This window comes from Ceratotherium simum, chromosome 36 (genome assembly GCF_057802395.1).
Source record: "Ceratotherium simum simum isolate JZ-2026a chromosome 36, ASM5780239v1, whole genome shotgun sequence".
Lineage (NCBI taxonomy): Eukaryota > Metazoa > Chordata > Mammalia > Perissodactyla > Rhinocerotidae > Ceratotherium > Ceratotherium simum.
In genome coordinates, this window is record NC_141935.1 from 24,949,491 (window position 1) to 24,968,293 (window position 18,803).

Below are 18,803 nucleotides of genomic sequence, written 5' to 3' on the forward strand. Positions count from 1 at the left end.
TTCCTCAGATATCCGGCAATCCTTGGTTTTCTATTCACATTTATGTATGAGAAAATGAAAAGATGATCTGAAGCTCTGAACTCTGGGGTGCAGCCCACTGATAATGAACTTCACTGTGATGTGACTGCCTGAGCCCTTTACTGAGGAATCCCTGATATCTATATCTTTAGGTCTTTCTTCTTGGGGGTTAGATTCTTCAGAGAAGACTCTTCTAATCTCCTGTCTTTGTGATCAAGTCCTAGTTGCCTGCATCCTGGGAGCCAAGCATAAGTAAATAAACATTTATTTAAACTCCTTATTTTCAGTATAAAATGCCCATCCTAAACTATGTCTAATGTCTCTCAATACAGAGAACCTCTGTTTTACAGAGAACCTCTGTTTTACCGAGAACAAAGATCCCATCTTTCTTTGGGGAGGAAAGACTACAACAGCCCAGTGGCATGGCGGTGGGGGGGGCGGGGGAGGCTCTACAGCTCCTACTGCTTATAAAGGAGGTTCAATCAATCCTCCATATTTTAGCCCCTCCCACACCTCAACTTTCAGAGGTTCCTGAAGATACCAATTTCTAAGACTTTTGAGGATTCTGCCAAGTAAACTGGATAGGTCCTCGCCTTTCACAATTACTGACTTAGGATTTGGCTTTCTCAGATCTGCTAAGTCAGTTATCACTCATCCACCAGCTTTTCAGCTTCCAAGATTTCACTGTTATAGTATCCTCTCCTGCTTTTCTCATCCTTGAAGGTTTATGACTTTTTAAAAAATTCCTTTACTATAGTTTTAGTGGGGTCGCAGAAGGGAATGAAATTATATTTGTGGTTCAATCTATCACCACCAGACTCTCAAGTTTATGCTGGACATTGTGCAAATAAGGTTAAACACAGACTTAATGTAAAGAAAATTTTAACTTGAAAAATTAGAAATTATTTGCATTGTATCTTATTCCTTTAAACAGTAGCACCCTCTTCTCCTTACCTTCATCCATGAAATACTTGTTTACAGACTATCAACTGCTAAGGGAGGGAATTATAAACCACTACTTATAAGCAATCACTTTTGAAATAAACCAGGATAAATCAATGAGAAAATAAGTCTGAAACACAAAAATATGATTTTCATGCAACGCTTCAAGATCAGGTCCATTGTTTTTAGCCTTGCCTGTAACAAGTATAATGGCATTAAGGCATTCAATCAACATTACCAAATGCCTGCTATGTGCTATGCACTACACTAGCACAGGCAAGGTGGGGAGGGGCTGCAGAAGACAAGTTTCCAAACAAATTAACCCATACATGAAAAGTCATGCGAGAGCCTAAGACGTGCCTCAATTAGTAGAAGAGTCAACACCTCATTATAGCCAGAATAAAAGGTGAGGGTGGTAAAAAAGGGCAGCACAAGAAAATCTGGGGGATGATGGAACTGCTCTGTACCTTGACTGTGGCAGTGGTCTACCTTTGTCAAAACTCACAGGATGTACACCAAAAAGAGTGAATTTTACTATAAATAAATATTTTAAAGAATTTTTTTTTAAATTTTAAAGGTGTGAGTGCGAAACAAATATAAACAAAGTTTTATAGATAGATAGATATAGATATACGGCGTTAGGTGAGGTAGATCAGAGTAGGCATGGGGGGACAAAAGTCATGGTGGGCCAGAGTAGGGTGTTGAAAGCTGAGATGGATAAAGGTATCCACATAAAAGGGCTGCAGTGGCATCACTTCTGGGATATTCTTGCCAAAGATGTATTATCATGAGGAAACAAACCCAAATTTAGGGTTACTGCAAATGCTGCAAAATAACCGGCTGGCAATCTTCAAAAGTGTCAGTCATGAAAAGCTGAGTTGAATGTGAAGACCTAGTCCATACTGCGTGACAGTAGAAGACATGACATCCAAATGCAACATGTGATTCTGAACTGAATCTTTTTGCTATAAAGGTATTACCAAGACAACTTACAAAACTTAAATGAAGTCTAAGGATTAGATGATAGTAACACATCAGTGTTAACATCTTGATTTTAATAGTTGCATTGTGGTTACACAAGAGAATGTAGAAAATACACAAGAATATATTTGGGCATCAAGTAGGCAATTTACTCTCAAATGATTCAGAGGGGAAAACACTGTACTGTACTTGGAATTTTTCTGTAAGTTTGAGATTGTTTCAAAATTTTTTTAATTATTTTTTAAAAGTGAAGAAAAAGATTAGGGAAATAGACAAGAACCAAATCATTAAAAATTCTGTATGCCAAGCTAAGAAGTTTAAATGTCATCCTGAAAGCTATCAGTAGTCATTGTAGGATATTAAGCAGGATGCTGACATGATCAAAGGATCATGTTGTAAGTTTTTAGAAGTCCTTCTACTAAACAAAGGCCCTGGATGTGTAGGATTCACAATATTTTCAGGTTAGGGGCACATGTAATAATGAGGTTACAAGTTACTTAGCATTTAATGAAGAAACAAAAGCATGATTAATAAGTTCAATAAGATCCAGGAATGTAATCCATTTAGACATGTTTAATACAGACAAGTCAACTGAGCCAGATGCACACAGAGGTTGAATAAAATCAGGATAACCCAAGAGCTGCTGTACTTAATTGGGATTACCACAGCAACACAGGCAAAATAAATACGATCATACTTAATCAAAACCTCAAGCAATGTGACACGGTGATGGACTCCTGGAAAAAACTGTCAACTTAGCACACATCAATCAGAAATGGGGTGACACATTACAAAGGCATGCAGCAAAAGGCAGAAATAGAAATCACACTAGACTTGCAAATATTATTGTGGTTTTAACCATAAACTCTAGGAAAATCTTTGTAAGTATGGAATATGGAGAAGCTTTATGATATCATATCAGTGCGTCAGCTTCACCACATACTTGAACTTTTAGTCTGTTTTTAAACATTTCTTAGTTATGATTTTTGGTAAGGGAAAGGCCAGAGTTAGCTAGCAATACAATCTCAAAATGGGGCTTTAGACATTGTGGGCTTTTCCTACTCTTTTCAAACAAGTATCTTTTAACTCTTGGGACAGAACACTTCTAAGGAAACACTTAACTACTTTCAGTAATATCTGAGTCAACTTGGGGCACTAGCCACTCCCAGTAAACCAGAGATATTTAAGGATGGGATTCTTGTTGTAGCAGGGAAACTACACTGCTTTTACAAAACTCTCATAAAGTCTAATGAGCTTTGTTCTATTTCACAGCCACGACAGTCTCTCTCTCAAATTCTGTACCAATGCAATGGTTAGAGAGGTAACTGGATTAAAAATTGATCAAGCTCTACCGAAAAAAGAAAAATCACTAGGTTAGCAGGAGTACCTTCGCCAACCAGGAACTGCACGTATAAATATAAACTCAAAGGCATGCATCAAGTCTTATTGTCCTTTGTCTGTGAACACATACACACCCAATGCAGAACTCCACACTAACCATTAAATATTGCCGAAGGGCTTCGAGGTGATGCAAATGGAAGTGCTAAAACATTTTAACATGAAAAGGATAAAGGCAAGTCATTCAAACCTCCACCTTTGGAGTTTGACATAAATTGTAACAATATTCAAAAAACAATGTGGTGGAAGAATTTAGTAACCACTTTCTGTCACATAACCAGTTTAAAGGCTCTGACACTGCCTATGGATGCTTAGTGTACACCAGCATTTCCCCATCTCCATCAGCTGTTCCTCATGAAAAGGGTTCCAAAGTCAAATGACTTAGGCAAATCCTAGGTAAAACCAAGTTAAAAGAAGTTTCTGCACTGCAGAACTTTTAAAGACTTTCGCTATAATAATGTGCTTTGTAATATCCAAAGAGAGACGCAATAAAACTACCTCCCAATCTTACACATCCATTGAACTCCAAATTTTCAGAATATTCATTTACATCTCTTGAAACATAGTTTAGGAAACACTAGTGTACAGTATTAATTTTCTTCATACTTACAGTCAGACCACAACACGCATATTTAATGGGTGCTGCATAATCTTTAGTCCATAAAAAGTCCTAAGAGAATGACACACCAATAATTTTTCATGATCTTCTGAGCTGAGGTCTAGAACTCCACCACTGATTTGCAGATTGGAGCTACATAAATATAAAAATAAGGGGCTGGCCTGGTGGTGTAGTGGTTAAGTCTGCATGCTCTGCTTCGGCAGCCCCGGGTTCACAGGTTCGGATCCCGGACATGGACATAACGCACTGCTCATCAACCCATGCTGTGGTGGCGTCCCACATACAAAAATGGAGGAAGATGGGCACAGACGTTAGCTCTTCCTCTTTTTGCTGAGGAAGACTGGCAACAGATATTAGCTTATGGCCAATCTTCCTCACCAAAAATAAATAAATAAATAAAACATAACTAGCCATTTCATAACATTTGCTGTTGGTGATAGAAAGAATGGGCATTGGCTTAATATTTACTGAAAAACAGTTGTTAGTAACAACAAAATGTTCCAATGCAAAAATCTTATCCTAAAAGAAGGTATAAGATACTGTTTGCATAATCAAACAGGGAAAGACATCTCCAGTGCCAATATAATTTAATAAAATCTTATCAGTAAGAAATGAATATGTTTGTTAATGGTGAAATAAAGTTATTTAGATCCTTTATTAGTACAGCTATACATTTCAATTAACCTTTACAAAAAATAGCATTTTAGTCCTTCCTCTTATCATAAAGCTAGACAGAAACTTAAAAAACAGAATGGGAAAAAAGCTGACAAAATACAACTATAAATCACCAGAAAAGGGAAAATCCTAAACCAGCTTTCAAACTTTTGGCAAAATAAGCTATCACTAATATGTCCATTTTTACAGATGATAGAATGACTTAAAGAGTTTAAGTGACTTGCTTAAATCACCCAGCCAATAATGAAAGGAGTCCCTCAAGATCCAAAGCCCCTGCTGGTTACCACTTTACTGGTTTAGAACAGTAGTCTTCCAGGTTGAGGTATTCCACTTGCAGATCTTCACCATGGAAACTCTAAGTAAATTTAATTAAGCTTTACTGACTATGAATAGAGCAAACTGAATAGAAGGTGTTTTTTCATTGATTAAGCCAACGGTGATGTTTAAGCAATTTGAAATAAAACCGCACGTTAACAAATGATTGCACATGACTGAACTAATTCAGATGCATTCTTAAAAGATTGTTTTCATCCACATAAGTAGTACTTTCTAGCATAATTAGATTGGGGTGAGAGGAATAGTACTGATGTGGAAGAATTAAAGAGAAAAATAAATATATATCAGAAGAGAGAGAAAAAAGACTAATTTATCCCCCTATAAGCTATTTGTCTTTAAATAATCAAGTTGAATTATCTTCTGGTACAGTCATGTGTTGCTTAATGACAGGGATACATTCTGAAAAATGCGTCGTGCGATTTCATCGTTGTGCAAACATCATAGACTGTACTTACACAAACCTAGATGGTATAGCCTACTACACACCTAGGCTATACAGTACTAACCTTACGGAACCACTGAAGTGTATGTGGTCTGTTACTGACGAAACGCCGTTAAACAGCCCATGACTATTATTACCTGCCACCCTAATACCCGAATAGAAGTTTATGGTAATCACAGAGTTCTAGTTGCTCCCATAGTGCTGAAACAGCACCAATCATATACGGTTTTCTCTTTAATAAAAGGATCGTATCTTCTGGTTTCTTTACACTACACGTAAATAGGAGCTGGCACTTGAAACCCATAGCTTCACAGATACAATGTTATAAATAATAGTAAGTTCCCACACTAGTCCAAAAGTCTGAAACCAATAGCTTAGCTAAAACATGTAACCTTAGAAAAAACCATACTTAACATAATGGAGTCTAAAATTGCCTAAGTCCATAATCTTTTCCTCTTAAATATTATAAAGTAATGAATAAAATTGTTTCAGATAGACAATAGTTTTGTAATATGTTACATTTATAGTAACTAAAGCTGCAAAAGATACGGTGAGAATTGCTATATTTATTGTGAATGCCTATACTTGAAAATCAAGTTTAATTAGAGCAAGAAAAGGTCATAAATACAGACTGCTCAGTAATTTCAAGGACTTTAGGGGTTGAAAGCACTGGTTCATTTTTATATCTGATTTCACTCTACTTTATAGGGTATTTTTCCTGGACGTAATGGTGCACCAGCATCACTTTTATGCCACTCCACCATGATTAAGTTTATCTTCCAGTTCACATGACTATCACCCAGAAGACAATTAAAACTCCACAACCACTAAGTAAAATATAACTTACTCAGATTTGGATTTTCTCTCCAAACCACATGGTATCCAGTTGCCCTCAAAATTTATCTCTTCTAACCCTTATACAAGGAACAGCATGACCTCATACTGAAAGAGTATTTCCCAAATGGTGTTCCACGAACACTGGTTGCCATCCATCTTCCAGATACAGTGGTCCCCCCTTATGCACAGGGGGTATGTTAAGAACCCCAGTGGATGCCTGAAACCATGAATAGTACCGAACCATATGTATACTATGTTTTTTCATATACATAACTATGATAAAGTTTAATTTATAAATTAGGCACAGTAAGAGATTAACGACAATAACTAATAATAAAACAGAACAATTGTAACAATATACCGTAATAAAAGATTTGTGATGTGGTCTCTCTCAAAATATCTTACTGTTCTGTACTCACCCTTCCTATGATGTTGATGTGAGATGATACAATGCCTACGTGATGAGATGAAGTGAGATGAAGGACGCAGGCACTGTGATGTAGTGTTAGGCTACTATGGACCTCTGACAACATGTCAGAAGAAGGGTCATCAAACCAGGACAATGTCGATGGTTGGATGTCAGGAGCAGACAATGTCTGTAGCTGACCGAGGGCAACTGAAACCGTGGAAAGCAAAACTGAGGATAAGGGGAGACTAATGCACTCCGCAAAAAGATGACTCCATAATCATATAAACCTTATAAATTCTAGTACAACCTGCAGTTCTTTTAATGCCTAATTTTGTTTAAAATAGTTTCCCAAATTTAGTTAGCCACATAAACCTTTTCCCCCTCACAAAGCACCTATTAATATTCCATGGATTTCCAGAACACACTTTGAAACTAGCAAGGGGACTACAGTGAATAAGCCCTAATCCCAAAATATTAGCAAACAATTCATCTGAGGAAGAATTAAGAGGCAAATAGTGAGATTGGAAAGTGGGGAGTCAGGTCTTCATGCCTCCTGTTACCACAAAAGGCAAAGTGCAGCTCTCCTGTAGCAGCAGACAAAGCAGCACTCGAATAGGGCGAGGGGTGTAAGCCAACAGAGGGCTGGCCATTCCCCACCGACTAACTGGAATAAGCAGTGGACACTGTGGAGAGGAAGTGCGGAGCAACCAGCTGGGAAGAGCAATCCTAGAGCTCTTATCAGCATCAACGGGGAAGAAAAGGAAATCCCCTAGATCTAGGAAGAAGTTTTATATGCAGTGACAATAACAGACAGCCATTCACATACCTGGGATAACCTACACGTACAGTGTGGTCATTCAAAAACAAAAATCGATATAGGAAGAACTTCTTGACTCATTACGATACAGGAAAAGCAGCTGAGCAGTTCTTGGTCTAGCTACGGAAACCTGAATCACTCTCACTGGCAGCTGCATGAGTAACAAGGGATGAGAAAACCTGTGGAGCTGGCAAATCCTTCTCACCTACATGTATGTTCTCTGAAGTTCACGTGGAGTAAGGGGAAGATACAAAAAAAAACCACTATTAATGTCTCTAAGTCATATGGTTCTCCCTAATGTTCAACAAGCTTATACAACTCTGACAATCAATGGAAGGCAACATCCAAGAGCCCAAGTCAGAAAAGGAAAAATGACAAACGAAATGGAAATGAAGCATCAAACACAATACAAAGGAGTGAAGTTAATTCTTCTGTCCATTACGTTCCTCTAAATTAAAAATACCCCATCATTCACAGGCCAGACTGAAGTAGCAACCCAGGAAAACTGTATTCATGCCCACTGTCCCATTCTCCCTCTCTCCTTCCAAGTATCTTGTCCCTACCTAAACTCCTTCCCTTCATTAAATTCTTCAGTCTGTCCCTAATTTTATCATGGGTGCTTTCTGAAAAAAGGAGCTATGTCTATAATCTTTTTGCTGTTAAACAGTCAACAAATTTTAGCTTCATTAACACCGAGTTTCAAACACTTGATCCCAATCTACAGCAAGACATACAAGAACACAACAGTTTTGTATAACAACACTTATTTCTACACATGATGTACATGATATTTTCTATTCTACTTCATTAATTTTTTAAATGCTGGTTGGACTTAGCAAACAGATTTTAAAACCTATCAAAACCAATAAGATGAAAAACAATGAGACACATACACAACATACTGGCAATAACTATACCATCGTATACCGATAAATGCGAAAAGATTTGGGAAGAAATTTTTTGACTGTCATAGAAAAGTAATGCAATAAAATATTAATTTGCACCAACTTCAGTTCTTTTACCCTAAAATAGCCTGGGCTTACTATATAATATTAATCATGTCCCAAGAATTATGGGACATTTCATAAGATTTCAAATATATTATGCTATTTATTTTTATACTGCTATGCTAAGGTATGCCTTACATTTCCATATGAAATAAATAAATTCCTAAAATTCTTAAAGTGTTAATTCTGACATCCCTGTTCTCACTCAGAGCAATATATTCTTTAAAAAAAAAAGAGCAGGGGCGGGAGGATAGAAGAGAGAAAAATGGAAAAATTATAGCCACCACTTATGGAACATGTTTCTACCATGTGCCAGGACTGTGTTAGATCAAATAATTGTACTAATATATATGAATGATAGTGAATAACTATCATTCTTAGACTAGACTATTAGGTGGCTAGTAGTATTAAGTGTCCAACCTATATTTCTGATGACATTTATGATGATCCTAATTGAGGATTTAAATCAAAATAAACTTAATCATCTATTAAATGAACATTTTGATAATTTGGTATGACTAATAAATTCTACTAAGCAAAAGCTAACAATGAGGAACAGCAGCAGTGAAGAACAAAGTATCCTAGAAATGATTCAGATCCCTCTAATCAAGCTATCATCACCTCACTTAATTGACTCACACACGAAAAAATGTGAATAAGCTTTAAACTACTCTAATGAAAAGTTTAAGCCACAGTACCTGCTGATTTGCTCTAGTAACAAGTTTATTGAGCATCTGGACCATTGTGTGTGTGCATACACTGAATAAGCTATAAAATTACTATTATTTAAGGATAATTTAAATGAAATGTTACAAAGTTCAAGACTCAAGAAGCACTGAAAAAGTTATCCACAGAGAGCCCTGTTTCTTTTGTATTAATATTATATCTATTTTTTAAGTAAATTGGCAAAGAATTCCCTAGAATTCCAATTCTCATTTCAAAGTAAAGGGTAGCCAATTCAATGAATAATGTACTCAGTCACTACTAGCAAATTAATTTACAATGTAAAAGTTATTTTTACTTCTACAACTCGACTGTAAATTATTCTAGAGTTATACTACTCATACCAAAACTATTATTTTATAAACAAACATACGAGCCATAATTATTTCAACAACTTAAGAAACAAAGGAGACAAAGCATAGTCTTTCAAATCTTATTGGGTATAACTAGAAAACATATATTATTAAATTTAAAAAGCGATCTATGGCCATAAGGCGCTCTAATCCCTTTGCTCTGTTGCTCATTGGCTTAATCCTCTCTTCCTCTCCAGAGCTTCACTTACTTCCTCTTCAAGCCATCAGCAACAAGAGCAAGAAATGCTGCTGTCAAAAAAAAATCTGACTGTCAATTTTCTTATCGTCATGATACTGTAATGAACAAAACATTAACAGCACCAATTTAAGAGTGAAATGGACCGCAACGTGAAATAAAGTGAAACTGATGGAAATGAAGCAAGGCAGACAGAATCTTGGCTGACTCTATTTTTAAGAGCCTCTCATCAGCATAAAAATGAGGCACTTCTAGATGACACTTTCATTAACATACACAGCCAAACACAGACAGCACATAACAGAGTATTAACTACTACTTCTCTCCTGTTGCAAACACTGGGTCTTTTAAAACTCAAACTAAAAACTCTACCATCTAAGGCAAATCTAAATGATCAAATTTAACCCCAAGAAACAATCCCTGTAAATTTCCATCACAGACCAAATAATATGTTTAAAAAATTAAATTGAGGTCAATTCACTACCTGGAAACTTCCTTAATCTAACTTGTTTTTTATATAATGTTAGGTAAGAAGAATAAAATACGACAATTCCCCAAAATATAGTAATCAATTCATACACGAAGAACAGCTGATCTATTTCAATACTCATACGAAGAGAAGAGACTAGCATCCTTAAATAACCTAAATTCTCAAATAACCTAAAGATAGTAAATACTACTATTCATGCTACATCTCATGACAACTTTTTCATTCTTAACTTTCTTTTCTTACTCCTTGCCCAAACTTCTGTGGTTGGTAAGTCCCACTTTCAAGACCTCATACTCCAACTTAAAAATGCCTGTGACTTAACAGACACTGCCTAGCCCCAAAGTGTACAAAGTAATTCCTTATAAATTCTAGTCTATTGTTCTCAATTACTGAGAAACACAATAGCAGTTTACTTAAGAGACTGTACATTTTTGTTATGTCATATCAGACTTCCAAGAAGACAAAATATGAAGGATGCTACTAAAACTTAATTTACTTTAAATTCTGAAAAGTCCCTGGTTTGAAATTATTTAAAATATATTAGGGGCCAGCCTGGTGGCACAGTGGTTAAGTTTGCACGCTCCGCTTCGGCGCCTGGGGTTCGCAGGTTCGGATTCCCAGCACCAACCTCCGCCCTACTTATCAAGCCCTGCTATGGCAGGCGTCCCACATGTAAAGTAGAGGAAGATGGGCACAGATGTTAGCTCAGGGCCAATCTTCCTCAGCAAAAAGAGGAGGATTCGCAACAAATGTTAGCTCAGGGCTAATCTTCCTCATCAAAAAAAAATATATAATATATATATATATATAAATTAAATAAAATGTATTTGGCCAAATACTTATTCAACTTTTGGCTTATCTGGCTTAAATTAAATATGTATAAACAAGATTTTTTTAATATAGATATAAGAAACGAAGTCTAAGAAAACATATTTAATGGAAAATATAAATTATTCTGATAATACAGCAAAATATCTCATAGCATAAAACTACTGTGTAAACTCTTAATAACCAAAAGGCAATTGAGGACATGGTTTTCTTTTATCGTAATTTTAAAATTATATTTACTACTGGTACACACAAAGAGTTCTCCCATGATTTTGCAGATGAAAAAGAATAGATATTAAATGACAATCATAATCAGAGACTAGAGTGTAGCTATGGAACCATAATTCAAGAACTGAAACTCTAAAAGTACCAAAACTTTTTAAATCCAAAAAAAACCCAATAAAAACTTTCTAAATATACAAAACATGGGATGTAAAACTACATATGCTTTATAAAATATTTTACTTTACACATAAAAACAAAAGACATACAAAACCAGTATCAAAGTCAAAATTGTCTCACTCTTAAGAGAGAAGTCATTTGAAAGATGGTTTAGAAGTCTTACATTCCTAGTATGAGTCTAGTAGTCTTTTTTAAAAAATCATTCCATTCATATGTGTATATATATATATATTTTAAAAACCTCATGACATCAAGTTGCTAGAAAACTTCTGATACTGACAAGCTGAATAATTAAAGTTATTACGTGTAGGCAATCTTGATGAGTAATTGACCTGACAAACTAATTTTTAATAAATTTCAAATCCAAAAAAACGAAATAATCACCAATTGACTTTTACTTCAGGAAAATAAAAGCTTTCCTTGTGAACAAAGACATTTTAATATAAAAACTTTCCAACAAACTAAAATTATTAGTATTCCAAAGGTACAAAATATGTCTTTGGCTAATATCCTTCAAAGGCCAATGTACCAGTACATGTCTGGGTGATGGTGTGTATTCTTTCAACAGAGAACTGCTGGACGTTCGAATGTACTCGCAGGTAACGTCGGAAGCAGAAGAACTTAAGCCAAGCCTTCAAGCTTGAAGGTCACATGGAGTATTTGCTCTCATCATTATCTATTCGACTACGGTAGGTCTTCTAAATCACATCTATATTTAGGAGAATGAAGGCAAAAATCTAACCAGTTAAGATTTGAATTAAATTTAGAGTGAATTTAAGTCTCAGACGGAAGCTGCTCCCAAACATTCTCCACCAGCTACTATCACAAAAATTTTAAACTATTTATGTCATGCTATCCTACAAACGTGACAATTTTTGGAAAGTCCATGTTTAGTAGTTTCCTTTGCTTGTACTACGTAGACATGAAATAAAACCCACTCATCACTACCTTCAAGTTCCCGTTGACCTAAGATATTTTAACATCTCCTCCCATTTCAGGAGTCATTTCCAAAGTCTGGGAAGGAATGTTTCCACTAATAAATACCTTTCAACTGAATGTCTGTTACACCGCCATGCATTAGGCAACTGTGAGCAATAATCCATTTTGCCCATCACAGAATTATCCAAAATCTCTTACAGCTGACCTAAAAACATAATTTCTGCCTCATCAATGACACATTAAATCAAGGCAACAATTGAGTAGCATACTTTTACTCTGGGGAAAATATTTACCAAAAACTAGAAAAAAAATCTTCAATAACTGGTGTCTATTCTTTTATTGTATATACAGTATATTTAAATATATATACCCTATATTATGTATTTAAGTATATAATACAAATATATAATACATATGCAACATATATAACTCTCTATAACAATTGAATCATAATGTCCAGCTAACGAGAGTTTTTTTAAACACAAACTTACCCCATTCCAGGTATTCAAGAATGTTCTTCTCTCTTCTCAACGGAGAATTATTGCATTCATCATACAGGCAGATGAGTATATCCAGTAGCGTTTCCACACTGAAGCACTGCCCATTGGTCTGAGCGGGCCCGTCCAAAATAAACTGCTCTAACTGCCTCAAACGCACTTCTCCAGACATGTTTGCTTCAATTTCTGCTGGTTTTCCTTCAAATTACTACGATTTTTACTGTGACTATGGGAACCTAAATCTTAAAAGGTGCGGTTTTAAAAACAAACCACTTGTTATTCCAACAACTGTCACGCAGTGCCGGTGCTGAATTAAACATCCAACACACCAGTAACCTCACTTAACTGAAGCGTCTTCAATTTCGCACATATACATATATTTTGCGGGAAAGTTACCATAAAATATATATTTAATACATTTTAAAAAGCATAATACAATTAACTCGTATATTTAAATAAAATAATAATTAAAAGTACAACGAACCAGAGAGTCAATACTTTAAAAAAAAAAAAAAAAACTCTTCTCCTTCATTCAAAATTCAACTCGTGCAACATAATCCTGAAACGAATCCGGTTGCATCATTAACGAATTAAGTCCGATCTGCAACAGCGAGTCACTTCCCAGGAAGAAGGAAAATAGGAAAGGGAGGAAAAAACCAGAATGCACATAAGGGGGAGGGAAAACCAAAAATTCTGCTGCAAATCCTCCCAACCACCACTCGGATAATGCATCAGCGGCGATTTCTCCGGCGGGGAAGGGAGGGGGCGAGGTCCCTGAAGCAGCCCCTCGGCTCGGGGCACGCCAAGTCGTGCCCGGGGGAGGCTCTTCCTTTCTCCTCCCGAGCTCCTTCTTTTTAAGGCTTTGCAGTTAGTCCTGCTTCCAACGGACTCCGGTGAACACTCTTCATGTTGCTCCCCGCTTCGCCCAGGGGCCTGACTGGCGGCGCGGCCGCGGGTGGGGACGCGGGCTGCGGGCGGCACTCGCCCCCGGGCTCCGGGCGCAGCGGCTACTCGGCCGCCCGAGCCCGCTCCATGTCGGGGGCGCCGGCCGGCCTGGGCCGCGCGGGCGGAGAGCCCGGCCTCGCCCACACCCGCACCGCGGCCGCCCGCCGCGGCTCCCGACGCCCTGGCGCGGGGGTGCTCCCTGGCTTCAGAGGACGCGGGCGGCGGCGGCTGAGGCGGCGGCGCGGGCGGCTCCGGCAGCTCCTTCTGCCCCTTCTTCACACCCCCGGGGTAAGGGCATCTTTGCCCGGCGAGCGGGGAGGCGGCCAAGGCGCAGGAGGAGGGGTCGCCGCCGCGGCTGAGGAGACCAGAGGCTGCGGCAGCCCGGCTCGCAGCCACTCCCTTCCTCTGCTCCCCCGCCCCCGCCTTCCCCGTCCTCTCGCGCTCGCGCCCTGGGCTCCGCGAGGCTCGTCCGGGCCCCGCCGCTCGCAGGGAGGCTCGCCGCCGAGTCCAGATCCAATATGGCGGCCCCCGCCCCCCGGCACGCGCGCGCACGCCCGCCCCCGCGCGAGCCCGCCGGCCGGGCCGGGCCGGTCCTGCGGCCGCGCGGAGCAGAGGCGAGGCCCTAAGGGGGCGCGGGCCGGGCGCGGGCGGCTGCACCACCCCGGGGGGAGGGTGGGGACCGCCTCGGCCCGCGGGGCTGCGGCTGCTGCAACGTGGAATGCAGGGATACGGGCGGACTGGGAGGCCGCGGCGGTGCAGGAGGATGTGGAGGCGCGCGGAGCGGGGCGCGGGCTGGGAACTGCGCCACCGCCTCGCCGCGGCCCCCAGCGCCCCGAGGACTCTCGACGGGATCGCCACGCGGGGCTTCTTCCTCGCCCTGGGAGACACCGCCTGTCTGGCACGTTTGTTCAGGGGGCCCGGAGCACACGGCTTTAGGCTTCCAACAGATGGGAAAAGACAGTGCCTCTCTCACCACCCCTTACCTGCTCACCACCCGCCCCCCAGTTCAGTTCTCGGGCACTCCAGAGTAATACACAGTTTCCTGGGTGTCTGATTACACCACTTCTTGTATCACTTCCCAGGGCAAATACAATGATAGACTTGTATGCGCTACCATCCAAGTCATGAGTGTGTGTGCGGGCGAAGGACAGAATTCCCCTCTCTATTCCCAAAAGTTTCCCTACATGGAGCACAGTGTTTTCTCCCCCGGAACTATCCTAGCTGCTGTTTATCCCCGGCCAAGGTGACCACCTACAGGGGATTCAGACGATGAAAGGAGTCAAGACAGTTCACCTCTGTCATCAAACCTACATCCCCTGTTTGCGGACAAACGCGCGCGCGCGCACACACACACACGTGTAACCCAGTGGCACAATGCAGAAACGCAGCAAAGGCAAGTCATTCAGTAGCTACAGTCCCTGATGATGCATTTAGGGCCTTCCAGATTTTTTCGAATCTTGGTTTTAGGAGACCTCTCTTTGCAAATTTCTCAAGGAAGGTCCCACATTTAAATATATCACTAAACCAGGTTACTGCATTTGTGTAATTTCCTCTGAAAAATGCCATCTCCTTTATAATCTTGCTCCAAAATACAATTATTTTCTATTCCTTTCCTACACCCATGGGGCAGTTATGCTTTCTATGTTAATGCCCACAATTGCATCTTTTTACATCTTAATAATATGAAAGCTGAGAAAGAACTAGAAAGGAAAGTCTGGAAATGAAGTCTAAAAATGAAGCCTGGCAGAAATTATTCGAGTTGCTGTGATTCACAAAATATTGTGAATTTTTTGCGAAATCGACACTTACCAAGTCTACACTTGTCTGGCTTAAATAAGAACAGCATTATTCCCAACGTGCGCTTGACGTGTCAGTGATACTTAGATAGACTCAGACAAAAGATAAGTCGTTTCTAGCCATGACATCTTTATACGTGTTGTCTAATTATACAAGTAATAGAAAAGCAAAAAGTTTAATCCTAACACATAATAATCAATACTTTAGTGCTTATTATTCATCTTTTTCCTATGCATTTTAACAAAAATGATACATAATAAAAGACAGTTTTATAGCCTCCCATTTTCGCTTAGCGATATATTATGAACATCTTTTCAGGTCAATAAGTATTCTTCAACAACATGGTTTTTAATAGTGAAGCCAAGACATTTTAACATTCTCCTTTGACCATGAGGTGAGGTATCAAAGAAAGAAGCAATTTCTTCTGCTTTTATACCACAAAACTGGCTCCAAGATACCTGCCCAACTTGTAAATAACTATAAAGAAGAGTTTAAAAGAGAGAATCTAAAACATGTTAGGTCTCGATAAATGCTAATTAGCAATGGAAGTATATGAGATACAGATATGTTTTTTTAACAAAAGAGTCAAGCTGCCAGTCCTCCCTACCTATTCTGTTAATGCTTGGATATCACCCACAGTCCAGGGCATTGAGGGTTGCTTAATAACCTTTTCTACGTTATTTAGAGAGTAGAGGGGAGAGCTTATTTTTATTTTTTAAAAAAAAAGACACACACAAAGAGAAGGAAGAAGGTTAAACCCAATCAATTTTGCTTGAATAATTCAAGCTCAGAGACTTAATAATTAACTAGACACTAAACACATTGTGCAGGTGTTAGTTTAAATGTTCCGGCTGAAGTGTGAACATGCCTGTTAATGAAACGGGTCTTCAGCCAAAGAAAGGCGCAGCCCGGCAGCCCCTGCTTGAAGTGCTCCTGCTAAACAAGAGTGCCACAGGCTGCGTGGCAGGGTGTTCTTTTTGTGCAATTGTGCTTTCAGGGCCTGGAGATTAGATGTATACCATTGCAAACACAATTTGTTTGAAATAATCAGAAAAAGTTTTATGAAAGTGCTGGGAATTATTCTGACCTTTCAGAAAAGAAAGAGGACAGGAGAGGACAAAAAGATAGGAGAGTGAAAAGCATAAGGACAGGACAGGAGTCATTAAGCTTGGTCTCCAATGCAAGCTCTCTTCACCTAATCCTCCAATTCTGGCCTAAGAGAAGGAGAATCGATCCATCAATTAATATTTCTAACAAACAGCCCCACTCCTACTTGCTGTGTCTTACTCCAGAATAACTATAGGTTCAATGATGGAGAACAGGGTCAAAAGCAAGGTGAGTGCCACAGCAGGGCTTCATGTATATAGTACCATAAGAATGTTCTACCACATCCCCTCTCAACCCAGCTAGCACAGCCTGACCCTGCAAACGATTGACTTGGTTTAGTACCCTCCGAGGATAAAACACCAGCAAATGCTTGTCCTCACTTCACATCTGGCTCCTGACAAGAATAATACCAACTGCAAAAGCCTATGTTCTGAAAAAGAGAGACATAATTAATAATTGCCTCCTTTACAGAAAACTTGCAATGTGTCCATACTGCCCTGAGTACTTTGAGCATATCTTCCTATTCAATCATCATCACCGTATAAAGCAGAAAAATTGTCATCTCCACGTCACAGATGAAGACACTGAGGTTCAGAGAGCTTCAATAACTTGTGAATGACTGCATAGCTAGCAAGTGACACAGGAGCTGGGGGTTAACACCAGGCCTGTCCCATGCCAGGGCCCATGGTTTTAACCACTATGCAAGTGAGGTCTGAAAGATTTGTGGAATTCCGTAAACCCAAGTCCTTCCTGTTGTAACCAGGAAGCAGTGGGATATAGTTGTTAATTCATATAGTTGAGCACAGGAAATTGACATTCAGGTAAGAGAGAAACACATATATGGTGTGTCAGGATCCAACCAGAAAAACAGAAATCACTTATGTATTTAAACCAAAGGAATCTTAATTCTGGGAAATGATTACACAGGTGATGGAAAAGCTGAGGAAACCCACAGGAGAGAGTGAGGTGACCCAGAGTTTGGTGGCAGCTGCTACTGCCCCACAGCTGGTGGAAGCTAAAACCAGGGCTAGTGGGAGGTGGAGCCGCAGAGGAGGTGCAAGGGCCACTAGGGAGGCTGCCCCGCCAGAGAGAGGGGAGCAGAATCCTCTTACCTCGGATCTCCCACCGTTTGTGGCTAACACAGAGCCTGTGGAAGAAAGCCTGCGTGCGCTGTTCCCCATGATAGAGAGCAGAGCAGGCAATGGGTAAGGAATGGCTGTAAGGGCAAACAGGCCAAGAATTTACATACATATAATCAACAGAGTTTCAGTTTTACCCAAACTATTAAAAAAATCGATAAAACAAATGTTTTATGTGTGAACAACCATTAAGTGGATTTTGAAGTGGCATGGTTTTAACATAGGAGCAGTTTTCACTCCTCTCTTTTCATATTTATTTTGCTTTTTTTTAATCCCTCAAAAAGGTTAAACCAACCAAGCCAACCCTCCTCATCCAGGGCACATTTACTTAGGTAAATAGACTTAAGTTCACAGACTAATATTTCTCACTTGATTATGAGTGGATCTTGCCCATCTTGCCCTATCTTTAAATCTCTCATTTAAATCTCTCATTAAAGCTCTACATAAAAAAGCTCTACTAATGGGGCGGGCCCGGTGGCATCATGGTTAAGTTCGCACACTCTGCTTTGGCAGCCCAGGGTTCATGGGTTCCGATCCTGGGTGCGGACATACACACTGCTCATCAAGCCATGCTGTGGTGGCCACCCACACAGAAAATAGAGGAAGATAGGCAAAGATGTTAGCTTAGGGCCAAAGCTCTACTATAAATGGAATTTTCAAAAGTACATTTAGGGTCAAACATTATAATACAGATATTGTTTCCACTACTAGAGCTATTTAGTAGATCTGAACATTAAGAAGATAGGTGACATTCTCTTATAAATTCCAGCAGCAGGAAACATTTGGCAACAGACTCCATGGTCATGTGTGGTGACAAAAACCAAGGCAGTGAATGTGTTCCTCTCAGTCCTGAGTTGGGACTGGAGGTGACATAGCAAGACCTAGGGGCTGGCAGCCAAGAAGTTC

The 18,803-nt window shown here is 39.5% G+C and overlaps 1 protein-coding gene across 6 annotated transcripts in view; it reads right to left on the reverse strand.

The window, feature by feature from the left end:
• CDC42BPA (CDC42 binding protein kinase alpha) overlaps positions 1-13,875 on the reverse strand; it is a 311,999-nt gene extending 298,124 nt beyond the window's left edge. For 2 of the 6 annotated variants that reach the window (XM_087424442.1, XM_087424439.1), the window contains exon 1: positions 12,904-13,872. In XM_087424442.1, the coding sequence (XP_087280568.1) occupies positions 12,904-13,081 (178 nt within the window). In that variant the 5' untranslated portion in view covers positions 13,082-13,872. Of the gene's footprint in view, positions 1-12,903 lie in introns of all 6 variants that reach the window. The other 4 variants (XM_004439568.3, XM_004439565.3, XM_087424444.1 and 1 more) reach the window with 3 other exon arrangements.
• Positions 13,876-18,803: the final 4,928 nt, after the last annotated feature.